Raw genomic sequence first — 20,379 nt, forward strand, 5'->3', positions numbered from 1 at the left:
CAACATTACTCATAATTTTGATTAAGAAATTTAAGCATCTGAACACTGTCTGACATCTTAAGGGGTATTTTTATGTCCTGAGATGTTTATGGGACACGATGGGAAGAAATGGGTGATAACAGTTACATCTAAAGGCAGCGAAAAGGAAGTTGTACTAATTACAGGGCAAGTGGTGGGCTAGGAAGGGAGAAAATAATTCTCAATAAAAATTAAAAAGGAAGTTGTGTTGGTTAAATGGAAGTAATAGGAAAGGAAGGAGGAAAATAATCCTCAGTATACAAAATAATCTTCAGGAAAGGATCCAGAGGCAGCCAGCCTACTCTCAAAGGATGTTCAATCTGCTGACCAGCTAAGATTGATCTTTTCTCAGCTGCAATGTTCCAAAATTCTTGCCTTTTCAGCAATTGAGAAAGCTCAGCTAAACCCACTATCTGCCACAATAGGAAAGCTGGACCTGTGAACAGGTAGCTGTTGGTTGCTACCTGGTCTTCAATGGAAATACAAAGCTACTAGAAACTCACTGAGGGTGACTCAACAGGAATGGTATCAATGATGACCGTCTGGCTGGAATACTTTGTCAGCAGGTCATGTGCTTTCTCTGCAGCCTGGAGGAAGAAAAATGCATAGTGCATTGGCAGCTGTAGTGAAACGGATACAAAATGTGCCACATGGAAGGAAATGCTACCAAGGGAAATCTGCACAGACACCTTTGTCAAATGCCACTGAAAACACGACAGAGAAGCTTAGGGATGAAAAAATCCTCTTTTTGTCCACAAGATCCATGTGTGGAAGGAATTTACCCAGGGCCTGGAGAAGGGATCAGGAGAATTCAGCATCTAGGACCCATTTACAGCTTGGCTTCTTTAATGAAGCGGCAATTATTTCACCCCAATCACAGTCACGTTTGGTTCTTTGCTTAGGACTGCCCACCTTTTGCAATATTGTGCATATTTAGGATCTTCCCAAAAATCTAATTTCCTCTTTTTAACAAGCACTATGTAGCCATCATGGCTGTGAATTTGGGTTGAAAGTTGTGTCTCGTTCCAGTGTTTGGGAGAATAGAGTATTCCACAGCTACCAATCTGCCTTTAAGGGTGGAACTTAATTAGGGCACAATGCTATGCATGTTTCGACAGAAAAAATGTCCTACACCTCCCAGCATTCCCCAGCCAACTATGCTGGCCAAGGAACGCTGGGAGATGTAGGACTTTTTTCTGACTAACACATAGGATCTCAACCTTAATAGCCTTAGTTCTTGGAAAGGACCAACTACTGCACTTCTTCATATTTCTATTTGGTGAAATAACATATTTTTTCAACAATTACAAATATTCTGCCACTCTAGAATCAGCAAGCAAAAACCTCAGTTCAGGGTTCAACACACAAAGAGTGTAACAACAATAATTCCCCATTTAGAGCATTAGGCTGCGTAATTGGTTACAGCTATTCTTCTGTACAGATAAACTCAATAAGAAATTAACTCTTCCAGTATATTATTTTCTCATGCTCCTTTCATGCCTGTAGGACAGTCTGCCACCAGAGCCTCACCAGTTTAGTTTCCAGTTTTCGAATCACAGTATTGGTTGCTCGCTGTAGAGCTTTGAGAGTGGCCTGTAGTTCCCTTTTCTGCCACTGAGGCATTGCGGTATTGTCCACCATCTGTAAAACAAACTGACGCCATAAGTGCACTGGATCCCTACTTCCTAGCATTTTAGGTCTGCAGGAGATCATGGAATCCTTGTTCAGGACGGGGAAGGAAAAAAGAAAGTAAGTGCCAGCAGTGCAACTGAAGGGCAGGTGTGACGGTCTGAGGCCTACAGAGACAAGGAAAAGAAATGTTCTAGAGGGCTGGAGTTTTTCTTGGGAGGGGGTATTCCCCAAGGGGAGTAGTTTCATTTCCCCAGTTAAATTTCAGTTTCATTTCCCCAGTTAAGTTTCATTTCTTCAGGTCTGAAACAGTAAGGGTATATAAAGAGAGTGAGAAAGCCAATAACAGCAGAGGCAGGAATAGCAGAGCCTGAAGAGGGAGCAGGAAGATGCAGCCTGGAGACATCTTGAGTATAGCTAGGGTAAAGGAACTTGCATTTTGCAACTTTTATTTTCTCTTAATGCCTTTTGCATCACTCAGCTCTATTGTGGAAATACCTTTAATTGTGATTTGCTTGCTTTCATTTACCAGTAAACTCTTGCGGTTAAATCCTGTCTCTAGAGTGTCAATCGCCCCACCTCTACAACCTAAACCCCACATTATTGGAAAGGTAAAGGTAAAAGAAGGAAGGTGGGACTCTTAAGGAGGCAAGAGATCCTTAAGGAGTTGCTCAGGGGGTCCAGGTCATAAGCAAAACCCTGACAGCAGGATTCTGACTTCTTATGGTCAAAGGAATGGAGCCAGTGTCCTAGTGAGTGAAACTTCAATTACTCACTTTGGATGTGATGCACACTCATGGAAAGTGTCAACCCTGTAGCGGGGGTTGTAATGGTGCCAGCTGCCCCTGCCCGAGCTCCCCAAGACTGGGGCTATGTTTTGGTTACTGGCCATCCCTTTTGCTGCAAAGCCTTTTCTTGGGCCCATTTGGTGAGAGGGTGGGCAGCACTCACCTGAGTCAGGCAGCCAACTTCCTTGGAGAGTCTTTGTGCCTCATTAAGGGAGGCTCCTTCCAGTTTCACTCGCACGGTGAGGGAATCCACTTCTTTAGCTAAGGACCAGCCAGCTTCTCGAGCCTAGGACAGTAATAAAGAGCTGACACCTTTCAAAAGAAACCATCTATAAAAGGAGCGAATACACAAAAGGCAAAAGGTTAGATCTTTAAAAAAACCAAGGAGCTTTTAGTTGCAAGAGACATGGAAAGCAGTTGTTTCAGGGCCTAGAGCCTGGCATTATATGATCCTTGGATTAGGTTTAGCTGATCAATGAAGAGGTGTTCTTGAAAAAAAATGGAAAGACAGACATTTGGGATTTCAAGGACAAATGATCCTGGATATTTCTCACCACTGATAAAACATGCTAGCTAAGAAACCAAGCCAAAATTGGGGGGGAGGAGATGCAGACCTTTCCCAGAAAATGCTTTATGTCACACTGACATTAGAACAGAATGTTACAGAGGACTGAATGTGCCTTCTGCTTACCCGATAAAAATGAAGCACTCAAAATTTCAACAAAACCTTTGAAATTCCTGCTGTAGATCACCATTCCTCAGAGAATTCTCTGCTTACTGTGTGGTATGGCAAAGAATCCAGAAAAGAAGACAGTGGAAAAGTTATTTGCTTCTTTCTGGCTCCTATTTACTAGCCTGTCCATCGGCACCCATTTGCCGGGCAGTCCAGGAACATCTCCTGTGACACAGTAAGGCCTGCCAGACTTTATAAAGGCAAATTCATTCCTAGGCTGTGAAGAACTGCGAAGAAGGGGGAATTGTGGAAGGCACAATATCTGCTATTATGAGTCTGTGGTGGTAGGAGAAGTTGCGTTTTCTAATATTCTTCCTTTATCCACACAAAAGGGACACAGGGGACATGAATGGCGTACAAGAGATCCCATCCTGTTTTGAATTTACAAAAATCTAGGCAGATTCTTCCAGCATCAGGGTGGGGCTAGGAGGCTGCACAAGGAAGACACAGGCAGTAGGGAAGCTGGGGGTGGCCACTGAGGAGCCCACAAAACTCAAAGGAGATCTATTCTAATTTGCAGTTAAGCTGATTAGCTAATCACACGGATTAACATACAGATGCTTTCAACTTGAGCTCACAGACTGATTGACATGAGGAATTTGCGGAGAAGAAGATACAAAGTTTGTTCTGATAGTTCTGACTCACCATGGCTTGTTTCAAACGACAACCCACAATGGGTTGCCGTGTCGTGCAAACCCAGTCAATATGTTTTTATGTGGGGCTGTCTTTGAAGATGGTCCAGAAGCTTCACTTAATTCAGAACGCAGCTGCAAGATTGCTAACCGGAATCGGGCAATATGAGAATATCACACTTATATTCCAGGCCCAATTCAAAGTGCTGGTTTTGAAATTTAAAGCCCTTCACAGCTTGGGGTTAGAGTACCTGAAGGGTTGCCTGTCTCTATATCCACCTGTCTGGACCTTAAGGTCTTCTTCTGGGTGTCCCCACCAGGTGAGGTGCAGCAGGTGGCTACTGGGGAAAGGTCCTTTTTGATGGTGGCACCCTGGCTATGGAACACCCTCCCAAGAGAGTCTTGCCCTTGATACCATTTTGATTCCAGGTTGAAACCTTTTTATTTCCCAAGGCCTTTTAATGTGTCCCTGCTTCAAATTTGTTTTATCTGGGGCTGTATGTTTTATTGATTTATTTTATATACTTTCCAATCTGTTTTTATCCTTGTTGTAAGTCACCCTGAGAATAATAAAAGGTAAAGGTAAAGGTGTCCCCAACCAGTCGTGTCCGACTCTAGGGTGCGGTGCTCATCCCCGTTTCTAAGCCAGTGCTGTCCGAAGACGCTTCCGTGGTCATGTGGCCAGCATGACTGAACACCGAGGTGCACGAAACGCTGTTACCTTTCCCGCCGAGGTGGTACCTATTTATCTACTTGCAATTTCTTGCTTTCGAACTGCTAGGTTGGCAGAAGCTGGGACTGAAGACGGGAGCTCACTCTGTCACGCAGCACTTGGGTCTCGAACTGCTGTCCTGCTGACCTTCATATAAATCTTTCAAATAAGTGAGTGGGTGACATTCTTTCCATAAAGAGTAGTTTTACTGATATGCTCCTCATGAGATCAGTTTCCGACATAATGTGAAGCTGATTTCATTCCTGCTCCTGCTGGCTAGGCTTCATCTTTAGGTGAGATGAAAAGGAGCCAATCCACATTCTGCAATTTAGTATTAAGCTACTATTTCAAAGACCTTGATGATGCAATTCAGCTATGACACTGACACAGAAAATCAGAGGACACAGAAAGTCAGTTACGTCTAGACAAGGCTTCCATTTATAAAGTATGCAATCAATGCTGATTCCTTGGCCAGAAAACCATATACTTTTTCTTTTTAATGAAAAGATTGAGGGTGCAGTCCTATTGACTGGGCCCTTGGTGATCGAAAGTCCCCAAACTCAGAGGCGTCCGATATCCAATGAGGGCAGGAGGAGGCGATCTTCACCTCCCTGTCCTCCCTCTCTGCAGATTTTGCTAGACAAGCTTTTCAGCCCATCAAGCAAGGGCGCTTTGGAGGGAGAGGGAAGGAGGCTGGAAAAGGCTCAGGACAACTCATATCCTGCCCTCTCCAGTCTCCTCCTATTCCCACCCACTGAAATGCCCCCTTTCCTCCTCCTCCTCCATGGTCACTTTTCTGATCTTGGAGGGCAGCTGGTGTAGTTCTTTCTACACCAGCTGCAAGGGGGTGGGGGAGGGGGGCAGATCTCAGACTCCCTTCCGAGGTCAGAGCACTGTCTCTGACCTTGGAAGGGGGAATCTGAACAATCCTCTGATCCCTGGGACGCTTGCCCAGAGACCACAGGATGGCTCTGTTTGGGTGCAAACCTATGCATGTTTAGACAGATAAAACTCCTCTAACTCCCAGCATTCCCCAGCCAGCATGGGAGTTGTAGGACTTTTTTCTGTCTAAACATGCATAGGATTGCATGCACCCTTAGGCTACTGCAAACATTCACCATGCTTTGGATGTTATGTGTGCTAGTACAAAATAATTTTCGGTATTTTCCATGTTTTATTCCTAACGGATGCTATAGTTTGATATAAATTATAATCATGATGGCTATATATGATCAGAGTCAGCATGCCTCTGAATACCGTTGCTGGGGAAGATGAGTGGGAGGGTGCTATTGCCCTCAGGTCCTGCTTGTGGGCTTCCCATAGGCACTGGGTTGGCTCCAACAGGAACAGAATGCTGGACTAGATAGGTCTTCGCTTTGATCCACATGGTTCTTCTTCCATTCTTCTAGAAAGACTATATTGAAAAATGCTAAAGAGGACATTGTACCTGCCCCGTTCATCACAGGCCATTTCACAGCTCACAACCAAAATTCAGATTCTGAGATAAAATGGTTCAGGCTTTATCTCCTTGCAGTCTAACTAGGGTCATTCAGCAGTCACTGGATTGCTCTAGGGAATCTCTGACTGTCACCCACCAGAGTACAGAAGTCCAGTCATTGTTTACACAGCTTCTTTGCTCTGAATGAACGATAGGTGTGTCAAGCGTCCCTAATCATGCTAAAGATGGCTGAATCCCTTTCTGGTTTCTTGTTGAAGACACCTGTAAACAAATCAGGGGTTGAAGGCTTGAGGCCAGGATATCTGAAAAACTGCCTCCTTCCATATGAGCCTGCTCACAATCTGTGATCTTCATCAGCGGTTGCATGTCCCACCACCAAGAGGCTAGGTGGGTAGTAGATAAGACAGGGCCTTTTCTCTAGCAACACTCCACCTGTGGAACTCCCTCCTGGGGGCAGGGTCAAGTTGGCTGAGTTTTAGATCTTAATTTTTTTGTTTTGCTTGTTATAAAGGATGTTTTATTCTGTTGTGATTTTACACTGTGAATTGCTTTGAGGTCCCCAGTGTGTAGAAAAGCGGTTTCTAAATATTTTCCATAAATAAATAAAATGCATGGCCTAGAGAGAATTTTCCATTAGATCAGTTGCACTGACAATTCACTGTGCAAATTTGTAGTGGTATCGTTATCTGTGTGGGCTAGGTGGAACCCTAGGGAAAGGATGCAAATTCCTCTAAACAACAACTAAATGGCTGTCTGGATCAGAGCAACAGAAGAATTAGGCTCTGGCTGCAGAAAAGCAGTAGCTGTAACAGCAGAGCTAGGACGGCAGACCATCACTGCCTCTGGCTTTTTGCTTGCGAGACTTGTTTTTAGAGACATTGTTGCAGATGCTCTCTCATCTGCTTCACAAATAGTCCTGAATGTGAGCAGTTCCCCTTTGGAGCTGAACATAAAAGGAAACTGCAGGTGAATACGAGCTACAGACACAAAGCCTGCCTCAGGTCAATGCTTTCACTAATCTGGGCAAGCTCGCCACATAACCTTCCCTCCTCTGTGGCAGGCACAGCCTTGTCAGAAATGTGACAGCACAAGAGATAACTAGACAAACAGCACACGGGCCAGAGCAGAAACCACAGCTCTCAGAAGAATGCCATGTTTTGCCTCTTGCAGCCTTGGTTCTCCATCCAACAGGTGTGAAAGCGCACGGGGCCTTTCAGTTTGAGCAGTAGGGTATAGACCTTGGGTAGCAGTTGGATGGGATTATTACTTGGCAAGACCAGAACAAAAGAATGGTCACAGAAGGCTGGGGTGGAGGGGAAGAGAGGACAAGGAGATCAGACCCATAGAAGCGCAAGGGCCGATATGGAAAAGCCAGTGGCCTGGCACTACTATTAAGTGCTCTGACCCTGTTTCGAAAGAGATGGGGAATACCAGGAAGAGCATCAGAAAAAGAAAAGAACCATATGGCGAGAGCTCCATTTGTATTCCACTGTGCCCTTGCCCAAGAGAGCACAGACGCACAGAAGCCCATCTTGGAAGATGTTGAGATTACGTCCGCTCAATGGTCAGAACCTGAGGCCCGCATGGAGCTTCCATGGATCAGGCAGCAAAGCTTCTACAACAGCTTTCCCCAACCTTGTGCCCTCCAGATGTGTTGGGCAACTCCCAGCATGCCCCAGCCAGCCATGCTGGCTGGGGTATGCTGGGAGTTGTAGTCCAACACATCTGTAGTCTGACACATCTGGCTGGGGCATGCTGGGAGTTGTAGTCCAACACATCTGAAGGGCACCAGATTGGGGAAGGCTGTTCTGGACCCTGCACAGCTCCTTGCTTGCTTTCACCCTCCTCCCTCTGCCTCCACTTCCCTCAGGCTTGCCCCCCAATATAGAATGACTCCCCCCATTCCCTTCACAATTGCAGCCTGTGACACAAGGAATGATTATACAAGCAAGATAAGCTTGCAGAATTGATTCGGAGTTCAGAATTTCAAGGGGCGGGGGAGAGAAGAGGCACAGGGTTCTGGCTTTCTTGGTAGACCAGATCAGGAGTGAAGGGCAACCGGTGCATCTACTTGCGAGCAGGAGAATGGAGGTAACAGGTGAGGAGAAGGAGCTGTGAATGTTGGGGCCAGGGGGTGGGGGACAGAAGGGGAGGTTGGTGAAGCACTCAGAGCCCTCTGCAGCAAAGCACCAGCAGACCTGGAGGCATGCTCACAGAGCATCTGCGTCATCAGATAAAGAACAAGCCAGACTTTTCACAATGGACTTACTTGCTTGGCTTGCTCTCCAGTCACTGCAACAATATGGCTGATCCCTTTAACCAGCTGCCGTTCAGAGATGATAGTGAAGTCTCGTACAGCTCCTGTTTGCAGAAGGTGCCTGGGCAGGAGAAGATGAAGAAACAAATGCAGCAGGAGGAGAAACAGATCCACTCCTGTTTTGGGAAGGGCCATAACTCTTTGCATATAATAAAGGTCTAGCACCTCTCCTGTTAAAAGGATTCCAAATAGCACAATGAAGAGTTCTAGAGAAGTTGAAAGCTTTCACACCTTTTGTGGCATTTTGATTGGTCCAAAAAAAAAAGGAGTGCCCAACTGTTGGTTTTGGATTTTTCTTTTTTTGCATTACTAATGAGCCTGCAAAGCAGGGGTGAGCAACACATGGCCCGTGGGCTACACACGCCCCTCAGCTATTTTGGTGTCCCCCTCTGCCACTGCCACCAAATTTGCTGCTGTAGCAGCAACCCCCCACCCTCCCGGTCAATTTCCCATGCAAACAAGGTGCATCGGGAGCACTCCTCGATTGCATGGAAAATTGCGGGGGGGGGGGGGGGGGGCTTTGCCACCTCCATAGTAAATGCAGCAATGGCAAGTTCGATGGTGGGGAAGGTGCAGCCCATGACCACTGGATGCTACCCACCCCTGCTACAGAGAAACGGTAAGCACCTCACCACAAACATGCCTGTGGTACCTGCTAGGCAAACCTCTCTAATATGACTTATAACGAGGTAGGGTGTGGTACGGCATACTGTATAGAAGTGATGCTGTCTCTGGCCTTCCCCTTCAATGTGGGGCCAGATTTGGGTTTTTTAAAGAAGAGAAAGCCAGTTCACAGGCATACCTCAAGGCCCAGGCAAAACAAAGGGGAAATACTTACGTTCCACAGCAAAGCTCCACAGAGGCATGCATGGCATCATTAGACTCCTGAGCCAATACTCTCTCCACTGGAGTTCCCACGGACACCACTCGTACCAGATCTGGATACATCTGGGGGCGGGGGAGGAGGCCCAGATGAGCTGAAGTATCTTAGACTGCTTGGTATGCAACTACTGTTACCCAGGGAGCTGTGGTAAACTGGACAGAAGGACATACAGCCACCACTTCCGCTGCTCTTCAGCAACGCCTGATCGGTGCCGTCGTAGGCTGGTTAGCATGTCGTCTGAGCCTGGAGCGCTGGCTTGTTTAGCGGCTAAACAACTCAGTGATTAACCCAACAAGGGTTTCTTGTTGGTCTACTTGTTTCCCATCTTTTAGTCGTTTTGGTATCACATTTCAAATGCATCACCTCAATGATCACAAGGACAAGAAATGTACATTAAAAGGAATTTCAGGAACATAAAGACTTGCCTGAGAACCACACGGAAGTGTCTCAGGAGTCATATTGTCCACTCCCTGCTGAGTCCTTTTCGGATATGGTTTCAGATATTCAAGATACTTCCATCAGTGACTGCCCTCCCCAACTTACTTCATCCAGTTTCCGGAGTCCCTGTACATCACTTGTCTGCTTGATGGGGACTTCTCCTGTGTAGACAATCTCATTCTTTTTTATCATCTCCTGGATCACTCCTTCTATGTCTTGCAGATGCTGTGTCTTTACAGGTGTCTGGTGAAGGAGATTAGGCTTCATCAGAAAGATGCAACATTATGCGACATGAAGAATTAAATATTGTATGATGGCCAGAGGCCCAGAAGAGCAGGTGTTTAGTCTCCAGGTTCCTGTTCTGGGTTTCAATACTGGCCATATTTTTTGCCTCACTTTCTAAAAAAATTGAGATAAGAATTCTCAGTGCTGACATGCTGAACCAAAGTATGTCAAGATTCATTTGCCAACACCCATAATGATCTTTGGATAAGAGAACCTTAGTCAAAGCTTAATCCATCAGGCTCCTTTATCCGTTTTAGTAAAAGCACAGGATATACTCCACAGTAGTTAAGGGTAGGCAGTTATTCAAAGCCTGCCTTTCTCTGGATCAAGCTTCCGCAACCTGGCACCCTCCAGATGCGTTGGACTATGCTGGCTGGAGGATAATGGGAGTTGTAGTCAACAAATCTGGAGGACACCAGGTTGGGGAAAGCTGCTCTGGATTATCAGCTGTTGCATTATTGCACGTATTTCAAATTCAGACCCTACTCTACAGTTCCATATTCCAAAACTAAATCCTTGCACTGCATCTCCTCCCTCTCTCCCTCTGGCCCAGTCTCCTCCTTCTGTGTAGTCAAACAGAAGCTGACAAATATAGGGGCAAGTACCTTTCCGCATCCTGTAATCCAGCAGAATGGAGCATGGTCAAGCTTACCAGCATTGATACATTTCCCCACAATAGCAAATGTGTCCGAGGCTGGGGGGAGATTTAAAGGATCCTGTTCACCACACAGAACTGCTCTCGGAAAAATTTCACCATGGCAGGGGCCCTGGTTTGGTTAGGCCCCATACCACAAATGGAGGCGCGAGCTGTCAGACTCCACAGTTGCCAGCAGAAGAGAGGAAGCATCGGGCCCGACTGCATGGATGCTCCCCAGTAGCATGCCTCACTGCTCTTGCATGGGAAGGTTTTGGAGATCCCGCTCACCTTGGTGCTGACTTCGAATCGCAGGCGCTCAGCAGCCACATGGGAGCCCCGCTGCTCTGTGCCGTCTCCCAGGACCTGGCGGAGCGCAAAGTTGAGCAGGTGGGTGGCAGTGTGGTTTGTCATGCAGGCCAGCCTCTGCGCCTGAAATCGAAAGTAACACTCTGGATAAGAGGGGAGTGCTGGAGGGCTTTGAAATGTTTTCCAGTCAAGGGGAAGAAGAACATACAGGTTTTTCTAAACAGTGCGCAATGAAAGCATAGCGCAATCATTTTGAGCACATGGATTTATGCATGAAGCCGGCTTGTACAGAGTCAGGCTTTTGGTCCAGTTACCCAAGCACAAGCTATGCTGGTGGGCTACAGCCCTCCAGCATGGGTCTTTCCTAACACTCCTTGAGCTTTGCTTTAACAGGAGATGCCAGGGGTTGAACCTGAGACCTTCTGCATGCAAAGTAGGTGCTCCACCACTGAGCTATGGCCCCCTTTCCCCCCACCACACTTCTAATTAATCCCAAGAAAAGTACAGAATACCACAGCTGGGTGCACTGTGACATGCCTGCATGGAAGATGTGGCTTTTTAAAAATGATTCCTGTACAAGAAAAGACTGTGTTCTATCATACAGCCTACAAAGGCTGGGTCCTTGCTATAGCTCCTGATCCACAACACTTGGTTTCCAAAACATCTGCTACATGGCAGTGATTAATCAAACCCTGTGATGCCTCAATCTCCAGCTGCCTCTGAGAACCACCCCACAATTAAATTTTTTTTTTTTACTAAATAGTAAAAGCAAACTTAGTGTAACTGAGCCTAGAAGATTCTGCATAAGACATGTGAAATCTGCAATGTGACATTTCACTTCTGCGCTGGAGTTATTGAGTAGGACAGGTTATTCTATCAGGAAGCCTTCCAAAGGGTGACATCCTGCATGCAAAGCAGGTACTTTACCACTGAGCAATGCTTTCTCCGCTTCTCTCCCAAGTAACTGCCTAGGGCTGCAGCCAGAAGTTTATCATGCTAGGGACAAAGAACACCTCCACTGCAAAATCTGCTTTTGCATATCCAAGCCTCACTCATTTCAGTGTGACATGCAAAAGAGAATTCATGGGGGGGGTCTGTATTCTTGTATTTCTAGGGTGACAGTTATTGTATTCTGGCCATACAGTGCAATGCTTGATGGAAAGAAAACAGTGTGCGAGAGAACAAAGTCAACAGAGGAAAAATATGAATCTGGGACACCCAATATCCCGATCCCCCAAATCTTCTTTCGTGGCTATGGTGTAATATGCTTCTACTACCCTCCCACCAATATGATCTGGCTATGGTTGAATTTACAAATCACAAAGCACAGCACAGACCCAGGAATTTCCTTGCCTCATCTGCAAGGACTGTTACCTCATCCACAAAGAGCTGCACTTGGTCCCCAGCCTTCAGGGTCTCAAAAATTATCACTTCATGGACCACATACCCACCAGATACTTGTACAGACACCACAGGTAAAAGCTTGTCCTCAAAAGCAGAAAGAGACAAATGGGAGGGTTAGCACAGAACGGGTCACGAAAGGAATATGGAGAATATTCAGCAGTTTTTAAAAAGTATCAGTCTTCCAATCCTAGGAACTCCTAGATTATTCCCAGGACAAAGTACAAAATGGAGTGTGGAAGAGATAAGTTTCCTGTGCTCAGCATGAATGCTGCAGCAGTCTGAGTGTCTCAGGTCCACCAAGGAATTCACATCCATGACCAATGAATTCTCTAGCCTTTTTGTTAAGAATGGTATGTTGTGAGAATCAGCAATAAGCTCACATAACCTGTACTCAAGAGTGACCTGTCTGGCTCACAAAGGGATGAGGTTTATGAACATACAAGGGAATTCCCGGCAATTCGTGGCCGAAACAGCAGCACCTAAAACAAAAAGGTGCCTGGCATGGCTGAGGGAACAGAAGAAATGTTTCACTCCATTACTGAAGCAATGATGATACATCAGCCTAATGACTAGGTTGCTGATGTATTAGAATATCCTTAATGTACCTCCGTCAAACAACAGCTTTGCCCCCTCCCTTTTACTTATATCTGACACAGTGGCAGAGACACAGGCAAGAAGTCCTAGACCAGCCTTCCCCAACCTGGTGCCCTCCAGACATTTTGGACTTCAACCTCCATCAGCCCCAGCCAGCACGGCCAGGGGACAGAGATGCTGGGAGGTGGAGTCCAAAATATCTGAAGGGCACAAGCTTGGGGGAGGCTCGCCTAGACAATGGCAAGGTTGGCAATGCTGATCCACAACCGGAACAAAGATGAACAAACCATTTCAGGGAGGTCATGCCCAGCCTGAGAGTGCTGGCAGGCGTTGGGAGGGGTCCACTCCAGGTCCGGGCAGTGAAGAAGCTTACCTGCTGGCCCACACACACCATGTAGCCTTGATCAGGTGCCTGGCCACCCTGCTCAGCATAGAAGCAGGTCCTGTCTAGGAGGACCCCACAGCGTTGCCCCCCGCCAACAACTTCCTTTTGGAGAGAGCCATCTTGATACAGCATCAGGACAGTGGCTTGACATGGCCTGAAGACTGCAAAGAAGGAGAAGGAGAAGATGATTAAGCTTCACACTTTGCGAGGTGGCCAATTCAGGGGGTACCCAAGACAGCCAGTCATGATGTCCTTGCAATGTTAAGATACTCACCTGTGATCAGGCAAGAAACCTTCCAGGTATTTTACAGCCAGGCACTTTGCACTGTGGCAGGGAAACTGAACTCACAGCACCCAGGAATATGTCAAAGGGGATATTACTTTGAAACCCAATCCAATCTTCCACTGCTGTCATTTTGCTGCACCCCACTCCTATACTACGCAGAAGGGTCCATTTCTAGAACCTCCTACTCGCAGAAGTGTAGGCCTCTCTATGCAAGGTGAAAGCATTTTTTCATTTGCTGCTTCACCGGCAAGGGGACCCTCCAGGGCCGGCTCTGCTCACAGCTTCCCCGTTTATAACACAAAGCGATCCTGCTTAGGCACTCGCTAGCTTGATAGACTTCTGGAGCCACAGCAAACTTAGCAGCTTTCGCCGAACAGCCGAGATAGAGTTATGTGAAAAAACTAAAAAAATCATTCCCCTTGTAAGCCACCAATCCCAATGCTGCACATAGCTAAGTGCACTCAAGTACGATGGACTTTAATGGGAGTTAAGTGAACTTAACTGTGCATTAAATTGTACAAGTATGGACTGATTACATGAACAGGGCTCTACAAATTCACTTGACACACTTGCCATAGCAAGCGTCCCTTCCCCCATACCCCTCCAACCCACCCCACCCAATCCAACTCAGGACAATTGGAGTTCATCCATGTTAAGAACATACGAAGAGCCTTGCTGGATCAGACCAAGGGTCCATCTAGTCCAGCATTCTGTCCACACAGTGGCCAACCAGCTGTCAGCCAGGAAATCCACAAGCAGGACACGAGCACAACGGCACCCTCCCACCCATGTTCCCCAGCAACTGGTGTACCTAGGCATACTGCCTCTGATACTGGAAGTAACATATAGCCATCAGGACTAGCAACCATTGCTGTGTGACAAAGAACATAGGGAGCTCTCTTGGTCTGATGTAGTATATTTGTAGGCCGCGGGCCTGAACCTCTTTCAGTCTGAGGGCTGAATTCTGTTTCGGAGAAGCTCTTAGGGGCTGTATTCTAGTGGTGGGCGGGGCCAAAGGGGAAAGGGGCAGGGCCAAAATACAAGCATATTGTAGCTTAAAGCTCTTTTTGCCAGAATTGGGGGGTGGGTGGGGGGATTGCACAAAAATGTGAAACTACCAAATGATCAGTGGTTGGGAAAAAGGGTGTGTGCCATTGGGGAACGCTGGAGGGCTGGATTTGGCCACCAGGCCTGACATCCTGTACCCTTGATGTGGCTAAATATCGTCTACTCTGACTGGCAGAGTCACTGCGAAGTCTCAAGCAAAGGTCCATCACATCACCTGACCCATTTGTGCCTGGAGATGCCAGGGAGCACCTCCACAGTGCAGTACAAATGCAGCCCCAATATCCTCTTCCCTCTCCCAAGCTTGGGAGGACGGTTGAGGCTGGTTCATGTCATGTTGCACTTCGTGGAGGCACTCCAAGCTCTGAGCCATTTGGAAACTCAACGTGCCATCAGAGACAAAACCTCATCCCTCTGCCGTTGGGGAAGGGCAGAGTTCTGGCAACCTCAAATTTGGGCTAGCTACCAAGGCTGGTCAAAATGCAGGGACCCCTGGCTGTGCATGAAATCACGAAAGAAAAATCTAAATGAATTATCTTGGCCTGTACAACTACAAATCTCAGCAGCACTCAGGTCTTCCTCCTTTGCTCAAAGTGACAGCCAATAACGCTGCATGCCTTCAATAGTCATGCCACATTTTCTTCATGCACCTGATCAAGTGGAATCTGCACCACAAAAACTTCTGGCACAACCCGTTTGTTGGTCTTTAAGGTGCCACAAGACTCTCGATTGCTTTTCACATGATACACACAACCACCCCTTGGCGAAGTATGTGAAGACCACTATCTTGGGTTGGCTATTATGGATATTTTGCCCTTAAGCCAACAAGGCAAAACAGAAAGCAATAAGCTAAACTTAAATTGATCATGTGAACTCATTCAAGCTTTACTCCTCTTGCGTGACAAATACATCCAACTACTCTACTTTGTGTTATGTATGAAACAGCGATACCTTGAGGCTTGCTGCAGTAATAACAAGTATCTGGCTGGGGTAAACCAAAGGGCATTTCTTTCTTGCCAGCAAACCTTGCTAGAAACCTATTACATTCTAGCTGTCTAACAATGGGAACATTCAATTTTATATTATCTGACAGCTCTGGACCTAGCTGAAGCTCACAGGAGTTTGGGGGTTGGCCTTGTAGGCCCCTTCCAACCCTTCTATGATTCTATGATTCTTAATACCCAGATACAGCAATCGCTTATCAGATAAAACTGATTGTTGTGTTACTTTTCCTGACAATAACATGAATACTTGTGAGAGGCAGGGTTGGCCCCAGACTTTTGTTGCCTTAGGCAGGGCAGCAAATGGTGCCCCCGCCACCCCAAATTAAGGTGCGTTGTACCCAAAGCCTGCCAAGTTATTTTGGTACATGAGGCAGAAAATCCCATAAGCACCTTTCCCCATCCCTGGTAGAAGTACAGTAATAATGAAGTAACAAACAATTTGCTGCCATTTTGTGACATGCCAAATCTCCTGCCTGAGGCAGCATTTTTATATTTTTGGCCTCACCCTTTTTGCCTTTGGCCCTGCCCACTCCTGGAATGCGGCCCCAAGAGCTTCTCCAAAACTCAATTTGGCCCTCAGGCTAAAAAAGGTTCAGCACCCCTGCTGTACAACATGCAAGTCCCCCAGAGGTTTCTGGGGTACAAATCTGAATCCGCTTCTCTTCAGAGTGTCTCTCTGGGTACATCTTCAGGCACGGCTCGGTCCTTACCGTATCTCCCATCTGGCCCAAGTTCATAGGCAAACTTGAGAGAGTCGTCAGTGGCAGGCATGCCATCCTGCCGCAACTTGGCTAATGAATGCACGTCCAGATGTATCCCAGTGCTCTCCTCCTGCTGGGGCTGAGCCTTGCGCTGCACAAGTGTGGAAAAAGAGAGGGAGCGCAATGACAGCTCAAGAAGAACGGTTTTGTAAAAACTATGCACAGAGTTCCTAAGCCTTTCGCACCTCCAAAAGCAACCTGGCATTAGGGCTGAATTTGGGTTCCTGAGAATCTCAGCTCCCCTGGCTCCTTTAAATCAAGGTTCTGGAGATTCTGCCCGTTCACATAATGCTCATTCCAACCTTAGCCTGCTGCTGTAGAACTCTATAGGTCTATTCGCACAACACGAGCGCCCACCATGGGTTAATATACGCGCGGGGGCTGTTGCGTTGTGCTGGGTGCCTGCAGGCGCCATTTTTGCATGGCGTCCCAAGGCGGCCAGCTTACTGTGGATTGTCATTTTGTGCAAACCCAGGTGGCAGGGGTTGTTTGAGGGTCAGACAACCCTCAAATAATCCTAAAACAAGGCATGCCGCCTGGGTTCGCACGACTCAACAACTCATGGCAAGCCAAGCCCCCACAGGCACCTGGCGCAATGCAACAGCCCCCACAGGTGAATTAACCCATGCTGGGCTGTCATGTCATGTGAACCAGCCCCTATGGGAATAATTGTGAATGGTTGCTGCATTTGAAAGAACATATATTTTTTAAGCTGATATAGGGCAGTATCCAATACTACCACTGGGCTCCCAGTCAATCTATTGCTCAAGCGGAATCCACTGCTTGAGCAACAGAGAGGTAGTGGTTCAAACAGCTACCCCAGAAGCAAGAGGAAATGCTTATTTCCGGGTCACGACGGGTCAGCAGAGCTTCCTTCTGCAAGCTCCACTGATGTGCCCCATTCTGGAAATGAGTGTTTCCACTCCTTTCGAGCTGCTTTTAGAACCAGTAGCTCCCCTGGTTCTAAAAACCAGGGCCCAGCTGGCACACAGTGGGCCCAGCTGGCACACAGGCAAGCTTTGATATGCCCTGAGTATTTTGCACTGTTGATCAAACTGAGTATGAATGCTGAATTTGGTTTGCTTTGGGGTGGAATTTAAATTTTGGAGTGGATTTCAAAGCTAGTTTTCAGTGGCATTTTTGGACCACTACAGCAGACAGAGGGGCTTCTTTGGTGAAGGGCTTACACTACAGCTTACACTAGAGAATGAACACTTCTAAGGACAATGGCCAGAGGAATAAAGTTTCAGGCATATTACTGTGAATCACAAAAGACTTACGTCAGCATCTTCCTGAACCAGGTGGTCCAGAGCAGCAACATCCAGCTGGATCCCTTTTTCTTCAAGCATCAGTCCAATCAGATCCCGGGGGAATCCCAAATTGCTATAGAGAGACCAAGCAACCTCCACTGCAGACAGATAAAAAGAGGAGCATGGGGAAAGAGCACAAAACAATTGTCAAGTTTTATCTGGGATTGTAAGCCACCTTGAGCGCCATTTTTCTTGGTGGAAAGGCACAGTACAAATCAAATAACTAAATAATTACTGGAGACTGTATGACTACCCAGTTGCATTCTCAGCATATCTTCATGTATTAGACCGAAGTGGTAGCAGCTGAATAAAAACCAGTCCTTACCAGTAGATTAATATAAGTTTCTGAACAGGCTTGGAATCAATGTTTACTCCCATGGTTATGCACCTCATAGGATTCAAAGGCAGTAGAATATCCTTTACAGTGGTGATGGCTAATCTTTGAGGCACGTGTGCCAGAAATCCAAATAGTGCCATTCTAGGACACATTATAATATGGTTTTGCCTCTAGTCTACTGAGCAGGGCAACCATGCAGAAAAAGACAGGAATGTAGGCCTGATTCTAGCCAGCCTTCCCCAGCTTGGTGCCCTCCAGATGTGTTGGACTGCAACTCCCATCATTCCCATCCAGCATGGCTGGGAACGGCCACTGGAAGGGATGGAAGGAAGAGCAATTCCTTTCCTAAAAGTGTTCCTGGTGAATTCTTTAAATCAGGGGTGAAGAACCTCAGGCCCATGGGCCAAGTCCAGCCTGCCTTAGGTCCCCAATGGCCACGCCCCCTTCCCTGGGCCCACCCCTTTCCCCTGCCTGCTGATTGTTCAGTGGTTTCCTGGCTTTTGCACGTTTCCCTCCTCACTCTAAAAGGTTGAAATGTCTCTCCTAAGGTTTAGTTATCGGCAGTGAGAGCTTTAAACTAAAATATGCTGGTATTTTAGGAATTCTGATGCTGTCCCAGTTTGCTTTCCTGAGCCCTGCAAGAGCTTCTCCAAAACTGAACTTTGCTCTTGGGCTGAAGGAGGTTCAACATCTCTACTTGAAATAAAAAGATGGGCATCAAAACGCTATTACTTAATTATCCACACAGTTGTTAAATTTGGGTTGAATCTGCTAACAGTAGCTTGCATGAAACCTCTCAACTCTCTTTTCACATGGAAATGGGCTAACTGGAAGTTATTATCCCTCTAAAAAAAAAGCTGAGGTCTGAAGAGATGAGGTTCATTAAGGGAAGCAAGCAATGATTCCTATACATGTAGGATGTGGGGAAATAATCTTCAAAGCTGGAGAGAGAAAGTGCAGTGGTAATGAAGTGCTGTCAGCCAGAGTTATTGGGTACTCCTGTTTGCAAAACTTAAGAATGTAAAAACTGCCTTGTTGGATCTAGCTAAGGACCACCTAGCCCAGACAAAAAGACAGCGCAACTCAAAGCTGGGCAGACAGCACTGTATATTTTCCAAAAAACAAAAACAAAATCCTTGCCTGGGAAGACTTTGGAACAATCCATCTCCTGCAGTGTTCGGTTTATAATACATCGCCCTTGCAAGAGGGAAGCTAGAAATGCAGCCTCATTCTCATTGATGATATTCATAACCTGAAGGGAGATCAGAACCAGATTCAGAAGCGACAGAGGGTAATTAAATGAATTATTCACAAGAAGAACTGCAATAGGTACTGAAGTGGGTCACAAGTGTTAGAAAGGAAAAATGAAAAGGCAAGTCAAAAACATTGCCAAACTATTCAACATATTTCACCCTGTTGCTTAGAATGTGCAATAGAAAGTGGCATTTGTGTTTGAAGTGGTGATGGGAAGTGAGTCCCTTGGTTCACTTGCTAAACTGCTCCTCTTTACACAGCCTTATGATCCAAGTGGATTGGAAAAAAGGAGAGTAGGAAATAAGGTGGATGCTGCCTTTGTCTTTCTCCATTTGGATGCGTTTAACAAAAATTGTGGGGTTAGAGGTCAGAAATCCAAACTGGTAACTTGCAGATCATGTTGCATGTTGGAGAAATCCAGCACATGAACAAAAGGGAACAAATCAGGATCATCTGTGCATGCCTGGGTTGGAACAGAACGAAGAAGACTGCATTGCCAGGGTAGAAGGGTTTTTAGGAGAGTTGGGTAGTAGCAGAGGCATTTGAAATGCAGCTGTGCTCACTGTCTCTGTAAATAACTTGGTTGCAGTTATTTATATGAATACTAGGATTCCCAGGGCTAGATGGGATTCAAGGAGAAAAAGGTATCCATTCTGGAAAGAAAGCCTGGATTGTACAAAATATTGATACAAATCTGGGTTTTAGGTGCATCTAATCTAAACAAGGAGTGATCAGCTTCATTGAGCGCAGCCAGCTATGGCATAGAAACAAACTGAAGGGCAGCCCCTGACCTGGCACCCTCCAGATTGCTGGACTACAACTCCCATGCTGGCTGGGGATGCTGGGAGTTGCAGTCCAACTGGAGGGCACCAGGTTGGAAAAGCTGCTGTAGGGGCTATTTTAAAATGGCACATGGGAATCATTAACACATGCCTATTTAGTATGTGGCATTCATGCTGCTCTCTTCCATTAGTTTCTTCCCAATGAGAAAGGGGTGGGGGTGGGGAATCCCCTCTTTTACAGTGACCTGGGCGCTGCTCTGCAGTATGTTTAAAAAAGCTGAATTACTGAGGAAACTCAGAAAGGCTCCCTTGCTCTATGCACACTGCAATAACCAGTGATTATTTATTTCTTTATGTAAG

At 46.5% G+C, this 20,379-nt stretch overlaps 1 protein-coding gene across 4 annotated transcripts in view; it reads right to left on the reverse strand.

Moving 5' to 3' along the window:
• AARS2 (alanyl-tRNA synthetase 2, mitochondrial) overlaps positions 1–20,379 on the reverse strand; it is a 34,059-nt gene that overhangs the window by 2,268 nt on the left and 11,412 nt on the right. For 2 of the 4 annotated variants that reach the window (XM_084828494.1, XM_084828493.1), the window contains exons 9-20: positions 19,124–19,235; positions 17,617–17,744; positions 16,286–16,427; positions 13,209–13,381; positions 12,212–12,325; positions 10,820–10,960; positions 9,715–9,852; positions 9,127–9,236; positions 8,241–8,349; positions 2,599–2,721; positions 1,549–1,659; positions 522–605 (exon numbers count right to left, since the gene is read on the reverse strand). In XM_084828494.1, coding sequence (XP_084684620.1) covers positions 522–605; positions 1,549–1,659; positions 2,599–2,721; positions 8,241–8,349; positions 9,127–9,236; positions 9,715–9,852; positions 10,820–10,960; positions 12,212–12,325; positions 13,209–13,381; positions 16,286–16,427; positions 17,617–17,744; positions 19,124–19,235 — 1,485 coding nt within the window. Of the gene's footprint in view, positions 1–521; positions 606–1,548; positions 1,660–2,598; positions 2,765–4,702; positions 6,233–8,240; positions 8,350–9,126; positions 9,237–9,714; positions 9,853–10,819; positions 10,961–12,211; positions 12,326–13,208; positions 13,382–16,285; positions 16,428–17,616; positions 17,745–19,123; positions 19,236–20,379 lie in introns of those variants that run through there. The other 2 variants (XR_014786866.1, XM_084828495.1) reach the window with 2 other exon arrangements.

Source organism: Heloderma suspectum, chromosome 1 (assembly GCF_057233095.1).
Source record: "Heloderma suspectum isolate Gila_16-S chromosome 1, 16-S_ref, whole genome shotgun sequence".
Classification (NCBI taxonomy): domain Eukaryota; kingdom Metazoa; phylum Chordata; class Lepidosauria; order Squamata; family Helodermatidae; genus Heloderma; species Heloderma suspectum.